The sequence below is a fragment of the Montipora foliosa genome, chromosome 11 (assembly GCF_036669935.1).
Source record: "Montipora foliosa isolate CH-2021 chromosome 11, ASM3666993v2, whole genome shotgun sequence".
NCBI lineage: Eukaryota > Metazoa > Cnidaria > Anthozoa > Scleractinia > Acroporidae > Montipora > Montipora foliosa.
In genome coordinates, this window is record NC_090879.1 from 14,335,145 (window position 1) to 14,359,710 (window position 24,566).

The 24,566-nt window shown below is 40.1% G+C and overlaps 2 protein-coding genes across 2 annotated transcripts; both read right to left on the reverse strand.

The window, feature by feature from the left end:
* Positions 1–5,293: 5,293 nt before the first annotated feature.
* Positions 5,294–14,715, reverse strand: LOC137976035 (uncharacterized). Its single transcript, XM_068823293.1, has 3 exons — positions 14,189–14,715; positions 11,989–12,162; positions 5,294–6,967 (listed from the first exon to the last, which is right to left on the reverse strand). The coding sequence occupies exons 1-3, from the start codon at positions 14,648–14,650 to the stop codon at positions 6,497–6,499; spliced, it is 1,107 nt and encodes a 368-aa protein (XP_068679394.1). The 5' UTR covers positions 14,651–14,715; the 3' UTR covers positions 5,294–6,496.
* A 2,272-nt stretch (positions 14,716–16,987) lies between these two features.
* On the reverse strand, positions 16,988–22,113 carry LOC137976284 (eukaryotic translation initiation factor 3 subunit A-like). Its single transcript, XM_068823583.1, has 2 exons — positions 19,821–22,113; positions 16,988–17,271 (listed from the first exon to the last, which is right to left on the reverse strand). The coding sequence occupies exon 1, from the start codon at positions 21,979–21,981 to the stop codon at positions 19,861–19,863; it is 2,121 nt and encodes a 706-aa protein (XP_068679684.1). The 5' UTR covers positions 21,982–22,113; the 3' UTR covers positions 16,988–17,271; positions 19,821–19,860.
* Between the last annotated feature and the right edge of the window lie 2,453 nt (positions 22,114–24,566).

A 24,566-nucleotide genomic window follows, 5' to 3' on the forward strand; every position in this document is an offset into this window, starting at 1 on the left:
TCTCCGGGGGAGATTTCTCGTTACGTGGGATGGAGGAACGGCGATATGGTTAACCATTACAATAAAATGTCCACTGTAGCTGGTTCCTCCTCTATCTCTAAGCGACTCCTCTCGAGTACCGCGTGTCTTGTTCGGACTCCGATTTCCCATCCTAGCAACCTCCGGTGTATCTTCTAGTTATGGGTTACCAATGTTTTTCTTGTAATACTTTAGGGCTGGTGTATCGGCCGGCTTAGACCAATGATAGTCAGGGGCGGGGGTGGCGATTGTTTGTTACGAGGCTTCTGAGTATTGCGAGGAAATAAAGAATGGTGCTCTTGTCTTGCCTTTGTTGTGGCGATTCTTTGGGGCAGTGGAGGTTTTAATCGTTTAGGTCGTGATGGTGAGGGCAGGAGCGAACTCTTCCCATAACTTAACCTTTTGCGATGGGGTAATGAGTATGCAGTGAGGATATTATACTACTCACGGGCAAAAAATGCAATATTTATATCCTTTCTTAAAAGACTTTCCTCTCATCCCGCGTGTTAGAATATTCCATATATTCCGTGTTTTAGAATGTTCCGTATATTCCGTGTTTCAAAATATTCGATTTTTGCCGTGTTTCAGAATATTCCATATATTCCATATTTTAGAATAAATCGAGCATTCCGCAATCCCGCCGTTCCGCCATTCCATTTTTGTCGCCCAAAATCAAAGATATCCTGATGCCATTGAGCATTTATATGGCAAAGAGAAGAAAGCAATGCAAAATTATAATACTCTTAAGTTTGTGAAAAACAGCATAGTGCCTTTAAACTGGAAGAACCTGGTTTCGTTATTAGTTCAAAATACACTTGGCTTGGAGCTAGCTTAGATGGTATTAGAAAATGTTCATGCTGTAATACTGTTATAGTAGAAATCAAATGCCCGTTTAATGGGAAAGACTTGGACCCCAAAACTGCTTTCCTGTTACCTAGTATTGGTGAGGTAAAAGATGAAGATGGAAACTTTTACCTTGACAAAAACCATTTACATTTCTTTCAACTAACTTCAGACATACATCAAGGACCGCAGAGGGAGGGGTTGGTTGGGCTATAGCCCTACCACTTTTATTGCTGGGATATATTTTCTAGAGCTCCAGGCCAGTTCAGATCGACAGAGTATGGATTTTACTACTTGAAAGTAATAAAACGCGTCTATTCTTGAACATTTGACTCAAGTCAAAGGTTTGGTAAAGCTGTGCGGCAGCGGTTAATTATTTGACAGGCGTTCCTACCGTATGACAGACACGAATGAGCGGGACTTGGGTGATTTGCCCACATGCTTCACGAACTCCATACTTGCAAACATTCTGTTAGTGACCTGCTCGTTGACCGTGCTAGCTCAAACGTTGTTCAAGAAGGATTATCACGAGGTTTTTCAAAAGCGTGCCGGGTAAAGTCCTTCTGCAATCGAAAAACCTTGTACGAATTATTAAAACGAAAAATTGAAAACTTACAAAGGGACTTCCACCACTTTATTGCTAGATAACTCAAGTGTCCTGACAGAGACTGGATGGAGCTGACGTCGAACAGGAGTTTGTTTCTCGCAATTAGGGAGCCGCGCGTTTTTGAGACGCGGACGGCAACCGGAAGAGGACATTTCGCGTACCAGGACAGTGGTGTCTCCCAGATTTTTAAACTAATCATCTCTAATGGAGAAAAAATACTCAGCAATGTAAATTTGATTGTGTTAAAACAAGTTAAAAGGGAAAACAGCTCACTTCTGGTTGCCGTCCGCGTCTCAAAAACGCGCGTGCTTAAGCTCCCTAGCCTAATGAGAACCGCAAGAGAAACTTCGGCAACGTGAGCAGCTTTAAAACGTAGCAAGGGTACGTAGGTTTATTTAATATCAGTAATGGCTGTATTGGTGAGGACGTCTATGTTATATTTATTAAGGTTGTAAGATGGCTTGCAAATGCAAGATAAATTACGAACACTTCCTTAGCGTTTGTTTGTATTGGCCAGATTTTTCAACCCTACCACTTTAAAATGGTCTACGCGGTCCCTGTACATGACAGTGTCACTTATACAAGTAAGGGTATACATGTTGTAACAATTGATTTTATTGCTATTTTCTGCGAAAATGTTGTGAAAAAAGATTACAAGTTTTATTGTAAACAAATAGTTCCTTCCATTCTTCTACATGCTCTTAACAGCTACAATCAAAGATCAAGGACAACAAAATAAATAAAATCAAGAAGTAAAAAAAAAACACTGCTGTAATTCATCTCTACCGTTTAGCATAATGTAGCAGCTCTTCTAACGTATAATGTGATTGGCTCGCCACCCAAGCTAAAACCAAAACACTAGACAATTATTGACGTAGACTTGAAAACAATAGAAGATGCTTACAACACCAAACAAAATTGAGCAGGTTACGAGAGCTGCTACACTATTTCTACTTTATGCTTCTCTTATACAAATTAGTTAAGGCTGCGCAAACAAAAACGAATCTGTCTATTGGTTTCAACAAAAGCGGAATAAGCCCGGAGAGGATTCTAAATTGTTTCAATTTTAGAATTTCCTTTCAACATGTGTGCGTAATGATGCAACACGACGGGTATAAGTTATTCCTTTAGCTGACAGTCGTGGTCCTCAACAGTAAGCTGAAGAAACAAGGTGAACTTTTTTAAATTCCAGGATATTTCGAATAAGAAAACCCTGTCTGCCATAACTGCATTCCCCTCCTCAAGCACGTTTAGAAGTCCACTTTTTTTTCACAATTTCTTTATCACTTTTACACCTTTTTTCCAAAATGGCCGCCATTTAAATATTTTTTTGTTTTTATTTAAATTAGCCCTTGGTGCCTCGTTCTTACGCTTAAAATTCAAAAGAATATTTTATCTTGAACGAGGCAACAAGGGCCAATTTCTATGCGCATAAATCAGTGGCCATTTTGGAATAAGGTGTATGGACCCTGCCTGACCGTAGAGGAGGAATAAATTAGAAAAACACCAGTTCGTGTTATACCTACCAAGCAACAATTTAACAGTGTCCCAGTGCTTACAACTGCTCCATGTGGTCTTTTGGCTGGAAGGGTTGTTTGGTTTTTGAATAAAGAGTTCTACAAAGTCAATTATTATTCTGACATTCTCAAATTTCTTGAACCTTTTTGGAAGAGATTTTTTCACGTCTGGTCTAGAAGGCCATGGAACTAACAATGAAAGTTCTTGTGTCAAGAATGTGATCCAGATAATTGTAAACTCTAGAAAATTGGCCTGGTGAAATACCAAAAGTGTCAGCAAGGAATTCGACATCAAAACCTTTTCTTGTCCTCACTAAAGGTAAGAATGAATAATGTTCCCTTTTAGTCAGAACCCCCTCGTGCCCACATGTAGCTTTTTTTTTTCTTCTCTTTTTTTGGATGATATTTTGGTGTTCTTGCTCCCCCTCCAGTAATGAATTTCTTTGGTCTTAGGTTCTAAAAATTCAAACACCAAATCAAGTTTACGCCTGGTTAAACGTGTATATCAATAACAGTTTTTAGGACATCTTCCTTGTACGACAAAATATGCCTTCTTCTTCTTTTTTATTTATTTATTATTATTATTTTTTTCCATTTTTACAAATACAATACAATACAATACAATACAATACAATATAATACTTACACTATTACACTAACTTCCAGTTATAATAGGGTGCTAATATATACAAAGCACTTTGCGCTTTTATTACTTGAAAGGCAGTGATTGCGGAGCATATGTACCAAAAGTCAAAAAACAGGCAGAAAATTCAGTGGATCAAGAGACACTGATGACTAAAAGACAAGGCTTACCAAAATAATTTATGTGTTCAAAGATTTCCACTTTTTGGGAACAGCGCTTTGTGCATTGGCCTCTATACTGTAAATTGATTTCAAGTATTGTAGGAAGCCTTCTACTTTTGGTGCGGTTTCTTTTCTTTTGCTTATTCAGATATAATTTCTGGCTAGAAGGCAGGAAAAATTGATTTGCTGATGGTTCTTGGAAGAATCTGGCTTTAAAGCGAGAGCGACGAGTGGGTCTATTGTGTAATGTTCAGGAGTAATGTGGAGCAAAGTTAGCCTCACGGTTAAATCATGCCAAAAAGAGGCCACTTCAGGACAAGCCCAAAAGAGATAAAGTAGCTTCTCCTGTTCCCTATTACAAAAGGAACAGTTTGGGTTGTCCCTTACTCCAATTCTTGTTAGGAAGTCATTTGTTGCTATTCGTCTATGCAAAAATTTGTCCTGGAATTCAAGAATTTTCGTACTTTTAGTGTATTTAGAGGCTAGTTGGTAGGCATCCCGCCAGTTAATTGAATCAACATCATTCTGGTGGCAGTCTTTCAGCCATTTCTGTTGATTATGGGTTGGGTGCGTGCTTTTTATGGAAATTAAGTTAGTGTAAACCAGCTTGTTCACACTTTGGCATTTTGCTAATTTGGCCGCAAAGCTTTCATAGTCACAGTTGCAGATATAGTTGTTTTTACATGTATTCCAAAGGGATTTCAGAGTAGACAGAAGGCCATAATATTTTTGAGGGCAAATATTAAGGCTGTATTTGCGCTGCATTTCAGCGAATGTTAAAAAATTGTTAGAGACATCTTTCAAATGTTTCACTTTCTTGACGCCTTTGTCAAACCAATTTCGATAGAAGATAGGGCAGTTATTGATTCTTACGAGTGAGTTGTGCCATAAACTTTGTTCAAGAAATTGTTTCTCGGACATTATATGTTCATCAAAATTAACTTCTGTTCAGATTAACAGAGTCTCCTTTATAAAGCAGTTTTTGATCTTGAGGTTCTCTATGGTGTCTTTCTTATTTAGGTTACTAGTGAGTGCTATTGAACCTCCATGTCTCTCTAGCTCAAGATCAAAGAAGTATTTCCACTCCCCTGATTTCCTTCATCTAAATATTTTTTAATCCATGTAGCTTTTAGGGACTTACTAAAAACCCGTATATCTATCATTTTGAGACCCCCATTTGGGTAATCATTAATAATTATATCTCGCTTAATTTGATCTCCTTTTCCATTCCAAAGGAATGAATAGAATAGCTTATTTACTTCTTTAATAGCTTTCTCATTTGTGTGTAAAGGGGAGAGCACATATACAATCTTCTTCTTCTTCTTCTTCTTCTTCTTCTTCTTCTTCTTCTTCTTCTCCTTCTTCTTCTTCTACCAACATGAGCAAGAACTTTTTGGTTTTCTGGGTACCTTCGGTCATTGTTACAACCCCACACAGCACAATGATTGCCACCGGGTATAGTTCCAGTTATACTAGTTGTATTAAAATTCCTGCACACGTCATGACTACTGAAAAGGCTTTATTGAGTCAATCTCCTCAAATTTATATCTAAGTTTATACTATTTCGAGACCATTACAACAGTTAGATTTCACAATCTGTCTTAAGCTAGAAAGAGTGTTAATCGATAAAATTTATCGCATTAATCACACAAAAACTTACAAATTTCACGCAAGAACATTAGTGACCTCCGTGTCTCACAAAATCGCAGAAAAAATGCGTTATTCTTTGTCCAAAGTCACTTCTTTTGACGAAGACACAACTTTGTCTCAAACATTTCTCTCTAGCGACTTGCAATGTTTGCCTCCTAGCGATCCCAGAAGTAGATCCCCTGGCGATCCCAGAACCTCGCATATAACATAGCTCTCCCATTACTGGCAAATCATTCATTGCTAACCCAGTTAGTGAAGATTTCTCATTTATCATATGACCGCTCATGTGGTAACCGCATGTTCTGATCAGGGCCCGGTTGTTCGAAAGCCGATTAACTTAATCCAGGATTAGCGTAAACTTTTGTTTCACGTTTTAACTGTTTGGTGAAAGTTTCTTTTGCTTATTTTTGTTTTTTAAGATTGACTTCTTGTAATGTAAAGTTTCGCCGAAAATCAGCGTTGAACAGCATCTGGGAGTAGAGAAATAAACTCCATGGTTTATTTTTAATCCGGGATTACCGTTAATTAACAAATCGAAAGTGGTTCAGCGTTGTCTGTACTCTTATCGACAACGATATTCGTCATCACAGTGGTCAAAATGTTGCGGAGACAGTTATGATTTTCTTGAAACACGCTCATATTTCCTACCAACCAATCAAAACGCGCGTCTGACAATACATAACTAATCAATATTCGTGTGATGTCACAGCCGTGTTCCATACTCTCATCTAAACACAGCTGTTGACGAATAAGAGTGCGCGTACTATCCCAATTATTTCATAAAAGATCACAGACAACGCTGAACCACTTTCGATTTGTTTTTTACCACAATATTCAACGCCAAAGAAAGTTTTTATTTCAGAGCATGACCAAAATCATGACACAACGAAGGAGCAACCGTTGTCTATAACTTTCTCGCAATATGATTAGTTTATTTCTCAAAATGAGCGTTCCTGATTGGCTACTAAATTGCGTGACAAATTGACGCGAACATGACGCGTAAAGCGTTGTCTAGACTCTAATCGACAACAGCAAATTAGCCAATCAGATTGCAAGATTAGAAGCAATTGTGGTAAAATCGGCTTCTGAACAACCGGCCCCAGGGCAGCAGCTTGTCAAAAGAAGCTAGTAGGCAGTGAGCAACGTGAATGCGACCCTCACGGTGATTACGATACAAAAAGGCGCTAATCAAAGCAACGATCATCAAACATGGTGCAAAAATTCCCCACCCGGAAGGAATAAAAACGCAGACGCACACGCTAAAAACGAGCACCGCAAGACAAAGATAAGCCGCAAAAAATTTTTGATAGCTTGGAATGTCACGCATTCTGGCGCGAAACTCGAATATTTCCACGTGTGTACATACAGAGGCCATCTCTTCCTCGGAAGCCCCTTCGGGATCGCCCACCAGCAGGCATTCATCAGAGTCGCTGGCTTCTAAGACCTCTTCGTTTGATCTCCCGGTGCCTCTACATGCAGTGTGGTTTATTGGGGTCCTTTTTGGTTGTGGTTTCGGATACCATATAACCTGCGCGTTAGAGTAAGAAACAGTTATTGACAGTAGCTTAAGTCAGTTTTCCTGACGAACCATTCTCCTTTGTTTCATTCATATCCACTAAAAGTATAGCTTCTTCTCTTGATATTAACTGATGTTTTGGTCAAGATGAAGCTTTAACATGTAACCCACTCCCCCCTCCCCTTCCACCCATACCGACATTCATTTTTTTTTGGTAACCTATAGGTCATGCCATAGTACTTGAGTTCCTTACCATACAACCCTTTTTTTTAAAAACGTACCCTTGTAGTTTTTTAAAAAAAAATAGATATTTGGTTGGGTCATGTAAATAAAGCAGGTATGAAACTAGCAATGGGAAGAGTTACACACAATTTTCTTTTTCTATTCAGTTGATGTTTTGTCGCCAAAGCTACTCGAATTCGAGTCACTTTGAGCAACATTGTCATAAAGAGAAGCTGTGCATAGTGATGACAGCAGTCCCTCCAACAATTGGACCCAGGTTAAATTCCTGCACTCAGCATCTTATGCGTAGAAAACTGTTCGACTCCTCTGTGTCCAAAAGGTTCTTCTTTGGCTGGTGACTATAGCACAGCCCTACCTCTTCAGGTACTTAGGGATTATGGGAAATAAAATTTGATGAGTTGGTCCACCATGTTTCTGTGGTGTTTTTTTGTGATGGTCCCCCCACTCCAAGCCAGCAAGATTTCTAACAGTACTCTATTTTTTCACCTTCTCTAAGAACACCAGCATTTCATTTGAGAGTAGCATGCAGAGTAGGCATTTTTCGATTAACCCTTGTTGAAAGTGGTCTAATCAATAAACTTTCTTTGAAAGGCCAACATATATGGAAGCACAGCAAGGAGAGAATTGGGACTAGTGGAGGAGGGGTTAAGAAGATTTCCCCCTCCCCTCCCCTTCCTTTCCTCCACCCCACTCTATTTTCTCAAACCCACCGTCCTCTCCCTGGAAACCATTTTTTTAGTTTGCCCCAGCACTCTTTCAGTTTCTTTCTCCAAGATGATGCCATATAGAGTAAATCAAAGGATTGCAGTGTATTCATCTCTTTTGACCCAAATAAGCCTGCTCTGCTTTGATAGTAGTTTTGGAGTTCTTTTTGGTAGCGATCTTTGTGTGATGAACGAGTGGCTCACCCTTGTTAGAACAAAGAAGACGACTGGTCATTCTTTTTTATAACAGTAAAAGAACCAATTGTAATCTGGCCCATGATGACCCCCCTCAACCACCACCCCCCCCCCCCGTCCCCAGCATGCTAGTCTCTGCCTAAATCTACTTTTTAATCTTTAATCTTTTTAATTTTTGTTCATTTACATTTTTTTTTCACTTTGCATTCCTATACATTACAGTACGTTTCAGACAATACTAGACAAAATTTGCAAACAAAAAAAACAAGGTTACTAAGCTAAAACAAAAAGCACAGAGCTAATAATTATTACCCACCATGGCACATGAAATATTAATTATTAATGTGTCATGTGCCATAGTGGGTGATAAAATTTAGGAAGTGCAGCCAGTCCCACCCCATGTTTATGCCAATTACTGTAACTGCTTAAGGGGAGACATTGCTAAAGACCATTTTTTAAACCACTTTGTTGATTAGTTTCTCACATAAAACTGATGTGAAATTACACTGAAAGGGTGAATTGGCTGACTAATGCTAAATGATGAGAAAGTTGACCATCAAAGGAGAACTTGCAGGGAAAAACAGTAATTATTATTAATTATTATTCTAGTGCTACAAATTATCCTTTGATGGTTAATTATATTGTTATACAGTGCAATGTTGCCAACTGACCCTTGGCATACGTGAACATGTTTGATTGCCATGAAATAAAATTTATAATAACATGGATGACAAATTACTCCTTAATTTTGGCACAAAATTTCAGAGTTAACTTATAATTTCACATGTGAAATTACAATGTTGCCATGGCAACTTTTCCTACAGTTTCAAAATCACATCCTGGTTCGAAAATTAAGGAGTAATTTGTCACCCATGACATTTATTTTAATAGCTAATGAAATGGTATACTCGTGAAATTAGGGAATAATTTCACTCACGTTTTGTCCAAAATCAAATAATTTCCCCCGCCTAAAGCAGGACTTGAAATTGACTGTTTTGCTCAGGTGCCAGCTGGCGACTAATGGGAAAAATGTGGTCACCAGATCATAAATTTTGACTTAGGTAAGAACATGATTTTAAATGTTACTTTTCATGCAAGGAAATTCATATTAAGTATTAAATAGCAATAAAAAAACAGCACGAGAAAGACCTCTAAAGCCACTGTTGTTTTCAGCTTTTGTCTTTAGTTTGGTGATGGTGTTCTTTACGGTTATTTGAAATGGAACGAAGCACAGAACGTTTTAAGTCCATGTTTTCCATAGCAAGGCAAACATGGGTCCTTTATCCTTGCTTTAATTTTCATCTCTTCAAAACGTTGGTCTTTATTCTCCTACAGCTTGCGTAAGCAACTTACCTCTATTGCAAGTAAATGCATTTACTACAATTGCTCGGCCTAGGCCCCCACACAACCACAATGCTTGTACCAGTCTCCGACCGGGATAAAATAAAAGGAGCGGCTCGTACGGTTTCAGTAGCCTCTATAATCAGAGGAACTTGGTTTCTTAAAAGTATCTTTCTACCCATATTTATCTCCATTTATTAATCACCTTGTGTAGTCAATTTTGCAGAGGGGACAATTAAGTTCTCAAACCTACTTTTATTTATTTATTTATTTATTTATTTATTAAATACAAGGTGTTACAAATGAACCCACTGGGAACTCGGAAAAATCCAAACCCCAGATGGGATTCGAACCCACAACCCTCCGTGATCTAGTACAGATGCCCTAACCACTGAGCTACTGGAGACTCGTGAGCAAGGGTGAAATTTGGGTATTTGACTCGAGCTGTATCACGCAGCCACAGAGTCAAATAGCGACTGACAGCATAGCTCATAACTGCATCGTGCAGTCACATTGAAAGCATCACATTCGCTCACTTTCTAATTGGTGGTTGGTTAGCCGCATCGTTGACAGAAATACAAGCAACTGTATTTCAATGATGCTCTCAATGTGACTGCACAATGCAGTTATGAGCTATGCTGTCAGTCGCTATTTGACTCTGTGGCTGCGTCATGCAGCTCAAGTCAAATACCCACATTTCACCCTTGCTCACCCTAGAGTCTCCAGTAGCTCAGTGGTTAGAGCATCCGTACTAGATCACGGAGGGTTGTGGGTTCGAATCCCATCTGGGGCTAATTGGATTTTTCCGTGTTCCCAGTGGGTTCATTTGAAACACCTTGTATTTGATATATGTTAATCATTGTGTCACATTGGCTTATTTATTTATTTATTTATTTTTAAACTTTGCCACAAGGCAGGGTATCTCCACAGAGCAAAGCTCCACTTATGGAGACCCAAACACCACAGAAGACAGACCACAACACCAGGAACTACATACCCTACTCTTTGCGACAAGTGTGTGGGTTCTTTTACGTCCCACAGGATTATGAACATTGAAGAGTTGTGAGACAGGGCCTATGGTTTATCGTCCTTATCTGAGAAGACTAGAGAGTCTAACCGTTTGCAGATGTCATTACAAAGGCAGCACTTTCTCCTCAGTTATTTAAAGACTCCGAGTGTTGGTCCAGCCAGAATTGAAATCACGAACTCCAGCGTAACAGCCCGGAGCTCAACCAACTGAGCCACCGGTGTGCGGTACAGGTTGTTTTTGAAAGTGCCATTCAAATTTCAAAACTCATTATGCGATGTCCAGGTTCTTTATCAGCACATTATCAATATCAAGCTGGTTCCGAGGAGGTCCTTCAGTAATTTGGTTAAATCTAGGTTTTCAGCATTCACAAGACGATGGATTTAAATTGTCAATTATAACCTTCTGGCTGAATCTTCGTCTTCCGGCCACAAAAACTCACACAATGGGCAAGAAGCACATGGTGTTTTTATATAAGTGCGCCCACGATCCCATGAAGCCGCTGAAACAATATGGCGTGTAGTAAACATCGAAGTACATTTTTGTGCTATTAATTATAAGTGTGTGAAACCAATTTTCTTCTAGTAGTTAGACATTATTTTAGCGGAAAAAGAAAGGTGAGCCATGTTCTAGCCACCAGTTCCGAATGATTTCATCATATAAAGATTCAAATATAAATACAGAAGTTGTCTACTGTTTATCCTGGGTTACCAGACAAAACATGATTCGCCAGCTGGCGACCAGTTCTGAAAATCTAGTCGCCAGCACTCAATTTTTGGTCGCATTGGCGACCAGTGAGTCGCAATTTCAAGCCCTGTAAAGGCTTGGGAAATTATTTGATTTTGGACAAAAACATGTGAAATTATTCCGATCACTGTTCCTCCATTGAGTCGGCCACAAGGCCACAAGAGAGCAGACCATGGGTGTATGGGTAATCAAATGGTAACAAGTGAAATTGGGGACCCCAATTTCACTTGTTACCATTTGATTACGCATACACCCATGGTCTGCTCTCTCGTGGCCTTGTGGCCGACTCAATGGAGCAACAGTGATTATAAACCCTGAGGTTGTAGGTTCAATTCCCACCCTGACCAGATATTCTTTTGTTTCCTTGTGTGGAGCAGTTTCATCACTATGGTTAAAGGTAAGGTGGTTTTCCTGGGATTTCTAGATCTACTTTGAAGGATAATATTATTATCCTTGTTAAATTCTTGACCTCGGATATTGCATTTCTAGCTTTCTAATTTGTTCACTTAATTTGCGGTTATCAGCTCATATGCTGTATCACCTAACATGGAAACTGATTATGTCAAGTGTTGCCAAGATGGAAAATGATTGGCTTTAATTTCCAAGTGTCCACGAGTTAAGAATTTAATGAAAATTATTCCATTCGCGCTTGCTGGATATGTGACTGGTTATAGCCAACTCTGGGATATGTGGCTTGTTGGCTATTTTACCATCTCTTATCCAATGTATGCTCACAGACTAATTAATTTATACTGTTAAAAAGAAAGATAGCTTACCTGAATTCCATTGATATAAACTAATGTGCTTGAATAATATGTCATGATAACATATTGCACAGGGAGCAACAGGAGATAGTTGGAGAGGAAATCTGTGGTTTTACCCAACAAACCAAGCACAACTGAGAGCGTGGATTGACCGCTTGTGGTCCGCAAATGCATGTTCAGTCTCACCTCAAATGTAAAAGCAAACCTTAGTCAACTATGACCTGAGTAATGTGGAGTCAGCCTTGTCTCACAAAGAAGGATGTATACAAAACAGTCGTCTGTAACCTGCTTTTCAAATATAAGTTCATTTCATTCATAAAGTCCTTCACTGGAACAAATGAGCCCAACAAATTGACCTGCACCCAACTGACTGGCTTCAAAGGTCAGTTGGTAGAGCATTGCCCCGGCATCGCACAGGTCATAGGCTCGAATCCCGTTGGAGCCATCTGAATTTTTCAGGTGTCTATAAAGAGACCATTGCTTAAATTCTCCAGATAAGTGTGAGGATCACTTCCCTCTTTCGTCTAAAGAATTTTCTACTTGTAACTTTGCAAAACGAGGGGTGGTCCACAGGGGTAGTCCATGGACTGGGTCCATGAAGGAGTCCATGGACCGGGTCCACAGAGGTGGTCCATGGACCTGGGGTCCATGTTTTGTATACATCCCACAAAGAAACTGTCTTTTGATCTGTCATATTACACATTTCCTTTGAGGAAGAAAGTAAAAGAAAATACAAAAAAATGCATGCATAGGAGGCCAGGATGATCCTTAAGTATTGCAACCTCATTCATGAGTTTAATTAGAAGTGCAAAATGTTGCAAATGACATAGCAAGGGTGTTTTATTTGTTTTATGTTTTTTGCTCTCCTTGCATTTTAAGGAATACCATCTCCCCAACACTCAAGCCTACAATCGTAGGCTGTGATTGCAGTCTTTGCAGCCAGCCTTTCTGCAATACCAAGTTATATGGGACCTGACTGAAAATATCCTATTACATTTCTTTTAGCAATGGCAGAGGAGTTAATTTCTTATACCCCATTCACACCAACAAGACATGTTTAACTATAAACTTGGTTTAACAAAATAAAAATCAGTCACAGAAAAATGTAGGACTGGCTTTTCCATGAGATTCGATCAGGTTTGTTTCAACACATGCTTTGACCTGTACTAAATTTGTAGTCAACAAAAGTCAGTAAATATGATTTAAAAAGAAAACACTTTGAAACCGTGTTTAACTAAAGATGTTTAAAACATGTTTAAGGTTTGGTGTGAATGGGGCATTTAAGACTCTTACAGAGTAGAGGAATGGGTTCCAGAGGAGGAGACAGCCTTCTCATTTGCTGGGAATCAGTGTGTGGCAAAGATCATGGAGACAAGAAATAAGCCCTCATAGGCCTCAGGTGCAATGCATATTTTAACATCACATGCGAAATTGGCTGAAGTTCGATCCATTCAGTCTCAGCATTGTTTAGGCGTCATGGCCTCCATGTTACCTGTAATTCATATGTATTGTGGAAATAAAATGGAGGGAAAGCTGAAAAAATGTCAGCTTGTCAAAATGGAAGAAAACGCTCACATAAAAGTCATCCTTTGGATAACAAAAAATTAGTATGAGTAATCAAATGGTGACAAGTCAAATTAGGGAATAATTTCATGCGCCTTTTGTCCAAAATCAAATAATTAAAGGCGAGAGAAATTATTTGATTTTGGACAAAACGCAAGTGAAATTACTCTTTACTTTCATGAGTATACTATTTGATTAGCTATTAATAACATGGATGGCAAATTACATTCATAGGATGCCATTTTGGCACTGTAGCAAAAAGTTGCCATGGCCATGTGAAATTATAAATTAACCCTGAAATTTAGTGCCAAAATTAAGGAGTAATTTAATTGTCACCCATGTTATTAGCCAGTTTATTTGAATTTTATATTTTTTCTTCTAATAGGTGGTTTTCACGTTACGTCATCACCGTAATGTTGGTGGCTCCTTTTGTTCCTCCACCATCACATTTGTAAATTGCAACATTGTTATCCGTGTTTCTAGAGATTGGATGCAAACCACCTATTTTGCATTCAATTTCTTGAAGTAATTTGTGTAATGTACAAAATCTGGTGCACGAATAAAAGATTTGTTTCTGTCCACCAAATTTGGTAGGAACGATGATTTTACAAACTGAAAGTGTTTATTTTTCAATTGTAAGACTACAAACCTGTAGAAAGGACTCAGTAGACCACAACACAATCGCTATCCATTGAATGTTTGGAGCAGCATTTTCTATGCACAATTCAAGAGTGACCACAATAATCCAGATCAAAAAGCAGCCCCCACCATAAACGAACTTCGTTCGGACAGAGCGCTGGGAGTAACACAGAAACTGGACGAGAATGAAGAACTCGAGAACAGGCATATACACAGCCGATATTTTGATGTAAAGTGGAAGGCGTTTTCTCGAAAAAACGTAGAAAAAGTTGACCAAAGAGGCTGTAAAGTTGGCGGAAGCCCAGAGGACACTCAGACCCTCAACCGAACGTCTTTTCCAGTTCTTCCATATTTGAGGAAATAAAACAAACAACCAAATTATGTTGCTGATGTAACCACAGACATTCGCAAACCCACAAACTGGTTTTGGCATTGTCGTGCGGCAGTTTTCGTAAAGACCTGATTTAGCCATATTTGTTTCATATCTGTATATACACACCTATTTCAATTAAAGGCCCACCTTCAACCGACAGGCTTTTCGACCGTTTGGTTTTGTTATGGAAATTCACATGGCTTATCGTAGCCATCTAATTGGAAGAAATTCTAAGGCCCGGTTCAGACGCCGTGCTTCACATGAGCCGAATCGAATTCGAATTTAGACATACCCAAATTAAAATTGATTAATCCCGGCTGAATTGATTCAGACTCCGAACTTAATTGCGCCGAAATTAATTCACAGAGGCATACAGTGACTGAAGAAAACTGCAAAGTTGTAATAATTTCTGCATTTGATTCGGCGCACGTGAAGTACGGCGTCTGAATCAAAGCCGCTCCGCAGCCGTAATTCCTGGCTAAGCCAGGCGAGAAAAATTGCTTAGCCGATCCGATTTAAACCGGTCGTTCTGAATTGATTCAGACGCCGTACTTCACATGAACTTAATTCCATGAATTCGATTCGGCTCATGTGAAGTACGGCGTGTGAACCGGGCCTCAGCTTCGGGCGAAATTTTTACTGGGTTTGATGGGTTCTTGGGACGCTCCGATTTCCCCTACAGATCCGACGCGTCGTCACATACAATATATTTATATTATGGAGCTTAAGCACGCGCGTTTTTGAGACGCGGGCGGCAACCAGAAAAGAACATTTCGTGTGCCAGGAGAGTGGTGTATCCCTGATGTAAATGTGATTGTGTGAAGACAAGATAAAAGGGAAAACAGCTCACTTCCGGTTGCCACCCGCGTCTCAAAAAGAGAAACCCTAAAACCAGGAATTCGGAATCCGGAATCCGGAATCACAGTCATTGTTTTACCAATACAGAGAGTAAAAACTATCCTAAACATTCATAAAAGCTAACCTTAGGCCTAATTAGGGCCCAAGGTTAGCTTTTATAAATATTTAGGATTGTTTTTGCTCTCTGTATTGGTAAAACAATGACTGTGATTCCGGATTCCGGATTCCTCGTTTTAGGGTTGCCCTCTCAAAAACGCGCGTGCCACATGTAGGGAGTTTAAGATCCATGACGCAACGGCAACGAAAACGTCACAAATTTTGCATATTTAATCAGCAAAAACAATAGCTTTGCACGCTGTGCACGTGAATTTTTCATTTTTGTACATTTCTTTCACGTTTTCGGCAAATCTATGACGTGAAATGACCAATTCTCAAGTTTTACGGAGAACGTGAACAAAAGGCGGCGAATTTGAATTTTCTGTCGTAGGTTCAATACGGCACCTCCCAATTCAGTTCCCAGAGAGTTACGCTAGTTTTTAGAAGTTAGACAAGCCGACATAACAACGAAAAAGATTAATAAACCTGATCTTGCAATTTTAAATGACGTTTTCGTCACCGTCGCGTCGCAGATCTTAAACTCCCTTGTTATGTGACGACGCGTCGGATCTGAAGGGGAAATCGGAGCGTCCCAAAAACCCATCAAATCACTCAGGACAACGCAGAAAATAGTGGGTTAGTGAACTTTATTTATCTTGCTGTCCATAAAATGAATTTTCGAACAGAAACATCGCGATTTGAAGTTTTTATGGAACATTTTCCTCGATCAGTTGAATCGGCCCGTTACAACTGATTCAAAATAACGTGACGTCACACGCTCAAGAATTGTTCCCTGTGGTTATGGCGTAGCTAACCATTTCCAGCCTCCGAAATGTATATATTTAAAGTGCGAGATGTATATGCAATTTATTTGAATTATATATTTGAAATGATCCTCGCGCTTATCTGGATAATTTTATAGACACCTGAAAAATTCGGGAGGCCGCTCAACCGCGGGGACTCAAAGCCAAAAAGAAATTGACCTGCTCCAACTGTTGGAAGAACACTGTACCGGCATCGCAGAGGTCATCAGTTCGAGTCCCTTTGAAGTCACCTGAAGTTTTCCCATGTCTCTAATTGTCCAGATAAGTGCTAAGGTCATTTCTCTCTTTCGAAACCTCGTTTGTATTTTTGAATTTCTGCGCTGTAAACTGCGATGCAAAGTACTCTGAAATTCTGGCAAAAACTCCTCATCGAAAAGATCGCTTTTCCACTGGATAGTGAAGCCTTATTCAACTTTTAAATCCCGGTAAATTTCTGCCCCCGAAAAGCCTATTGTGACCATACGATCCGCCTATTTTATAAAGCTGCTCTTTTAACCGATTTTCAAGACGCGCAAATATAACGTGACTGCAAATTTTCGCGCCTCGAAACGACCTTGATTCAAGGTGCATAGACATTTCTAGTCAGTTCCCGAAATTCTCCCGAAAAGTTCCCGAGCTTTCGAGAAACGCCCCCCAGGGCTCAAGGATTCTCTCTGGATTGTTAGATTATTGATGAGGTCAATGTTTTATTATCTCTTTAGTTTAGCATTCCTTAGTTCCAACCTTTTCATCTCTCTCTATCCACTTCAAAATATATTTTCCTTATTTTTACAGATAACCTAGCAATAATAAACGAAACGCTTTTTAAGTGATGTACAGATAATACATTTTCAAAGGACTGATCTTAGATTTTCTCTAATGGATTGTTCTTGCTTAATAATTAAGTCTTCATTCTGAATGCCAGGTTTAAAGTTGAATCCTCTTCCGTCGGAAATCACATACCTTCAAAAATAAAAAGATCAGGGGTTATTAATTTATCTGATCAACGTACCAGGTAAACGCTTTACTAGGCTCGTATATATCAGCTTCTAAGGCCCAGTTCAGACATCGTGCTTCTGCCGTGCCGAACTTAATTGCAATTTGGTTCGACTGTAGCACGGTAGGGAAACAACTCTGATTCAGACGCCGTGCCAAAGTCGAACCAAATTCAGGCTTTACTGATGCCTCGTAACAATTCTTCTCCTAACTCCCCGTGGGAACTCAATCTCGCCATATACATTAATATAATTTATGAATTTTGTTTGGCGCGACACAAGCACGACGTTTGAATCAATGCCGTGCCAAAGTCGTGTAGCACGGCAGAGCTTGTCGAACTTAATTGCTCGCCGAACTTAATTCAAAAGTTTGATTTAGACGCCGTGCTTCTGCCGTGCTTTTGTCGAACTTAATTCCTGAATTTAGTTCGACACGGCAGAAGCACGACGTCTGAACTGGGCCTAAGATATGAAAATAAAGAAAGGGATAACTTTTAAACTCCTCCCCATTGGAAATAAAAAGATCATTTGTAAACTGAATGGGCAATTGATCGATTGACTGATTCATTGGTCGATTAATCATGATATTTTAGTTGATTGGATAAATGAGTTAATTAAAAGTTGATCTAGATAGGTTAACTGAGTATTTAAAGTGTTTGAGTAAGTGATCGATTGATTTATTAGAAATCAATGATGATCCTAAATCCTAAACGGTGCGATTTATTCACGAATCGCACTATTTTTTGCCTTAAATCGCATCTTTTCCCCACCCAATGAGAAAAGAACGCTAAAATAAAACAACCAATCAGATTTTGAAGCATTGTAGCTGATCTTGAACAATTTACATCCAAGAGGGTTGTTAATCGTGGTCGCTTCGCGTTATTCACCATTTCTTCTTTAGAATTAGCCTCAAGCATGATAAGTCCGCTTTCGTTGCCTATCTGTTCTGCATCCAGATTTGGAGAAAGCGATTTCTTGTCTATCATGCTCGTCCCAGCCATATTTGGTCCATCATTGATGCCCAGCAGAACTTCAGTATTAGCAAGCAGAGCCATATTACCCTCATTCTTCTGTTGTCGCTTTCGCTTTCTCCATTCTCTATTTTGTTTTCGTTTCTCCTCGGGAGTATTTTTTCGCGATTTTACTTCCCGTTTATTTGGTATTTCCTGCTGATCGGAGGCTTCAAGGTCCGCCGGCATTTTATTAAAGCATTCCCAAGCAAGAAGAGCGAAATAGTTGAACACTCACGTGTTCTTGCATCCGATCTCACAATTTACGAAACCTTCAGTGTTCTCGGGAAAAATGAGAGCTGTCTTATGACTCTTATTGAAACTTGATGACAAGTATAAACCGGCAAAGAACACACTGCAAAAGCAATTATCTGTCACATCGATGTCAGCAGCAACAGGATTATGACGCCTTACAGGAAAGCTGCCTGGCGCGCTCAAAAAGTCCCATACATTTTCTTAGACTAAAAGTCTAAGAAAATGTATGGGACTCTCCAGGATACTTACAGTGCAGACGATTTGCGTTCCCTCATGAAAGTAACCAATGAAATTGTAGGAAAATGAAAGGCAAAGAAAGCCATTGTGCAGCAATTTTTGCAACTTTTGTTCCTAACTGGATCAATTAAATATTGGTGCTGCCTAAACTCCTTTATTTGAGCGATTAAATTGTGCAGTTTCTAAATGGATGTAATAAATTGGTAATTGAACTTCGTTTCGTGCAATTTTGGTCTGAAATCATACCTCTATTCTGAGTTTCAATTCCAATTCGTTCGATTTTGAAGTGAACGTATGATTTCAGACCAAACTGAACTACATTATTAATTAATTTCGTCGCCTTAGTGACGAGAGAGACCGCAGACAGTCATGTTATTCGGGAGATCAATTTAGAGAAGTCTGCGCCATTTTTTTCCATGTTTCAGAGGTGTTCGCGGAAGCCATCTACAAAAATGTTTCCTGTTTCGCCCATGTAGATTTTGCGGTTGTATTGTTTACCGTACATAGTGCAACAAAATCTAAAATTTTGCATCATTCTAGGAAACACATGACTGTTTCCGCTCTCTCTCTTCACGAAGGCAACACAGAACAAATTTAGCACAAAAATTCATTTTTCAAATGGGAAGAATCTATCCCCGCGGAATCAAGAACGCTTCTAGTACAACCAACTTTTTTTTGATTTTCCCCGAGTGCTTATCTCTGAATCGTAATCTTTAACCGACCTCTTCTCTATCAAATCCTTTGATACGAGAATTTTGTATCAGGTTACATGCCCACTGACACATTAGTTTCTACAGGGACCAAATCCGAAATTATTGAATCGTGTCAATCAAACAAACAAGTTTAAAATAGATATTCTTGTTCTTTGGCCATTTATGTTTGATCAAAAGCAACACACAAACAGTGGTAACAAACGTAGCATTCGAAACGTCAAGCTATTAATATGCGTTTTACTATGTTTTTTCCGCTGTTTGTGTGTAGTTTAAATAGAGTGAAATCTTCGAATGCCATTTACCTCACAGATAGTTAGTCACACATGCTGGCTGGTAGAAGTCTCAGATGGAATTTGTCATTTTCTTATCAACCTTCTCCATATCAACATCGGCGTCTCTTTCCTTTCTTACTTCCTTATTACCGGTCGTCTGTCCTTCCACTGAGCTGCTGGTTTCTCGTTTCTTTGCTGCGTTACTCTCAACGTTGCTGCGTCCTCCGCGAGGTCCCAATTTCTCATTACTCCCAAGGCTTCTTCCTCCACGAGGTCCGGCGCTACTTGTCCCACTTTTGGTCCACATGGCACCCTCAGATAAGATAGACCTTCCACCGCGAGGACCCCATACGGTATTTGTGCTCCTGCCTCCGCGGGGCCCATTGTCTACGTCGCGTCCCCCGCGTGGTCCAGAAATATCCCTTCCACCACGTGGCCCGCTAAGAATAGCCCTTCCACCCCTGGGCCCATATGTTAACGCTCGCCCCCCACGGGGACCTGCCTCATATTCTACACCCCTACCACCTCTGGGTCCTGTTTCAACGTAAATAGCCCTTCCTCCGCGCGGACCATAATAATAGCCTTCCCCTTCATACTCGACAGCTCGACCTCCCCTTGGACCATATTCCCCTTCAACGAGCGCTCTACCCCCTCTTGGTCCATACATATCGATGTATTCGACTGCCCTTCCTCCCCGCGGACCGTATGTGTAAGCTAGATCTCTGCCCCCTCTGGGACCGTCCTGTAAATCGTAATCCACAGATCTACCCCCTCGTGGACCAAGCACTGATTCAAACAGAAGTGATCGACCACCCCTTGGACCTTCTGAAAGAGAGCGTCCTCCCCGAGGGCCAAGATCTACCGAACGGCCTCCTCTAGGGCCCATTCCTATCGATCGACCTCCCCTGGGTCCGTATTCCACTACGTATATAGACCTGCTTCCACGTGAGCCATACTCTTCCAGGGATCTCCCACCACGGGGTCCATAGTCTATTGCTCTGCCGCCCCTGGGACCATATCCTAGAGCTCTACCGCCTCGGGGCCCATAACCTAAGGCCCTACCTCCTCTAGGACCATAGCCTACTTCTCTGCCACCCCTAGGGCCGTAGTCGATAGCTCTACCACCCCGAGGACCCAGACCTTCAAAAGACGCAAATCTCTCATCCCGGGAAACAAAGTCTATCGATCGCCCTCCCCGTGGACCATTACGTACCCATCGACCACCCCTTGTGCCATATTCAATTTCTCTACCACCCCGGGGACCTAAGAAATCTGAAACAGATCTCACCCTCTCCTCCCTGGGACTTTTTTCAATGACATCTCTACCACCACGTGGGCCACTGGCAGATTGAGTATCTCTTCCTCCGCGGGGTCCAGTGTTCACATCTTCGGTCGCTTTAAAGTCCGAAACCTCTCGACCTCCCCTCGGCCCCGCATCGGCTTTAATCTCTCTTTCCCCTCGAAGTCCTTTTGTTAACGCAGAGTCTGATTTTTGAACTGTTTTTATTGTGGATTTCTTTTCCCTGGATTCTTGTACAGTTCGTCCGCCTCTCGGTCCTGTTTCTTTCACACTTCTGCCACCACGTGGTCCATCGATGTCCACAGCCAAATGCTCAACAGATCTCCCTCCACGTGGTCCTTCTGTATTCTCCACGGACCTTCCTCCTCTGGGCCCCATAACCACATCGTTGAGAGATCGTCCGCCACGTGGTCCAGCTTCATTCTCCAAAGATCTTCCTCCTCTAGAACCATAGTACAAACTTCTACCACCACGAGGACCCAGGAAATCCAGCGAACGTTTGAAATACCACCCATCTGGAGTTTCATAGTTTTCCTCGGGGGGCTCGATTGGACCATGCCATTCTCCATGGGGAGGATTTTCCGGATAGTACAGTTCGTATCCCTCCGTGTCGATATACCTGGGGTAAAATGGACCATAGTACATCAATCTTTCGTCGGTATTTTCTCCCTGCTCTCCTTGATTCTCTTGGTTTTTGGTAGATTTTGCGCTTTTCTCCTCTTCTGCAACGCTGTAGGAATTTTTCACCGATCCTACATTGTTGTAATAAACTTCATCTCTTTTTGCGACGGTCTTTTTGCTTTGTTCGTCTGCTAAAACACTTCGCTTCTTTGACTCCCATACGGTGAGAATTAAAAGGCACAAAACAAGCTTCAAACCAGAGGGACCCATTCTAGATGATATTGAGAGAACCTTTGCTCTCCTATTTGTTTTAACTTCAAGAAGCTTGATGACAACTCTCAGAAACTCTTGATTAAAAAATGCTTATTTCTAAGAGAAGAAGTGCTAAGATTGTTTAGACAAAGAAAATTATTCCCTTGCTTATATCTAGCTTTTCCTTTCTTAAATTATTGATGATAGCTGCGAGGAATTTCATTTCACGCAATGTGACATGTGCGTACAAGATGAAATCTTACGCGCTTTATTCAACCACAGACTTCGCCATTGTGCGATAAGGCAACATCGTCAACACTGACGAAACCTTCTTCTTCGATTTTAGCATAAATAAAACCATTGTAAGTCCTTTTATTGGCAACAAAAGGGCGGTATAAGAGTCTGTGCCGCAAAATCCTACAGCGGGACGGAAATTTGCAGTGAGAAGTAAGGTTTCCGTGTGTATAGGACAGCTGTATATTGGTATCGCGACTGAAAAAGGCTTTCGTAAATGATAAGAAAAACATTTGCGATTTTTATCCGTTCAGTTCAGAATTGTTCTGTTCCGCGTGAAAACCATCAAAGTAACTTTTGACTTATGTCAAACACCACGCAGGCACTGATCAATATAACATTTTTTCATATTTACTAACTAGGCTTTCCAGAATAAGAAACCCATTGTCAAGTTAAGTGATTAGTTTAGAATAATTTAAAAATCGCTTGGCAATCGCTATGCCCGTAGAGAAATCGAACAAATGAATGACTCATCTCTTAATTTCAAGTGAAAATAAGTCGGATATACTTTCCGATGAAATTTATTCGGCGAAACTGTTAGAGATAGCTTTACTACCGAAGGTCAAACTAGTGATATTGAAACGAATAACTCCAAGAAACCCATTAATTAACTTTTCCAGTTTTACTCTTGAAGAACTCAGTTGAGTCCCTTTTACGAGAAAAATCGTCTGATGTTAGACAAAGTAAAACCTATCAATGGTTAAACAGAACATTGTTTTTTAGCGGACATAGGTATTAATATTTTTGCCCCTGGAACAGCTCCCATTTGATAAGAAAAATACAATGGAGTTGAATAAAAAGTGTCAGTTTCAGGAGAGAGAGAGAGGGGGTTAATTAGTCTATGAAAATGAGCGCAGGATTTTGAAAATCTCCTCAATCTCAACCCGGAAGTTCTTGACCCGAGCAACAATTTTTTTTTTGTTTCAAAATTTTTTTTCACATTCAAACAGTTAATTGAAGAATTTTAAGGCTTCTTTGCTTGTCTTGTCTACTGGGACAACATGTGGACATTCTAATAGACAGTGGTTTAGTTTGTATTTGTAGCGGTTTTAAGAAACTTTCATGTAGTCAATATCTCCCTCTGACAACCAAGTCTTTGTCAATGATTCAAAATTTATTTCTTTTTTGCCGTTTTGAGAACTGTTTTTAATATTTATTACTTTCGTAATGTTATTCATTAATTTAGTATTGTTATTCTCTCACTTTCTTTTTTACCTGTCTGTTAATTCGACGAAATACTAAGTACAGTGGTAAATTGTAGAAAGTTAGCCACAAACTCTCCGAACAAGCAACGCTCTTTGCATCTGTATAAAAATTGGAAATCATTACATTTCACAAACGCTGAAACAGAAAAGGCGGACACACAAGTACAACCTTGTTCAGCAGTAACAGTCTGTCATGAGGCCCGTTGTAAACGTCGCATATCTAATGCAATGAGCGGAAGCAATAGATCTTTCTCATTTGCATTAGATATGCGACGTTTAAAACGGGCCTTAATTGCATTCATATGCAAATGCGATTTTTCACGATCCTGATCGCCATTGCCCATGCGTAACGCTCTATCATCTTCACGGTTAACTTTATCTTGTTTATTTTGCGGAGAAACGCCAAATTTGATTTATTGCGCAATTGCGACGCAAAACTCAAAATTTTGTGATATCGCACACAGTTTCCCTCTTGTGGTTTCGGTACATCTGGGACATGTAACTAAGAACCGAGTTACGCAGGCTTTTACAAAGAATTGCAGTTTTTCCCACGTGGTTCTCACATATGCTAAACATAGAAATAGTGGTTTTGTTATCTGGAAAACCAATAGGATCTTTTACGTCTGCTAACGTACACAAATTTATTTATAAAGATTTACCGCGGAGTCCGAGGGTTTTTTGTAAACTGATTTTATCGAAATTACGCAGCAGGAAACCTCACGTTTCAAAGTGGAAATTTATAAATGATGGCAGGGTACATTTTTTTCTTTCTCGATGACTGTTGTGCTTCGTCGGACGCTGTTTGAAGCACGAGAATTTGACAGTATCAACTGCGTAACTCGACCACGATAAAGAAAATAAAAGTTGATGTTTTGAGTGTTCGCCCTTCTTCAGAGCGATGGGCTAGCGTTTGAAACGGCAGCTCTTTAATCCCCTAAAGGTCTCATCAGTATACTTTAATCACCTGTTTATACTACCGAACATCCAGAAATAGTTGAGACTATATTGAAAACCCGAAAAATGTCACCCTAGATGTTGATAAGTAAGATGCTCTTTCAAGTTGCTCTTACGTCTATTCTCGCCACCACGTCACAGAGGCCATGA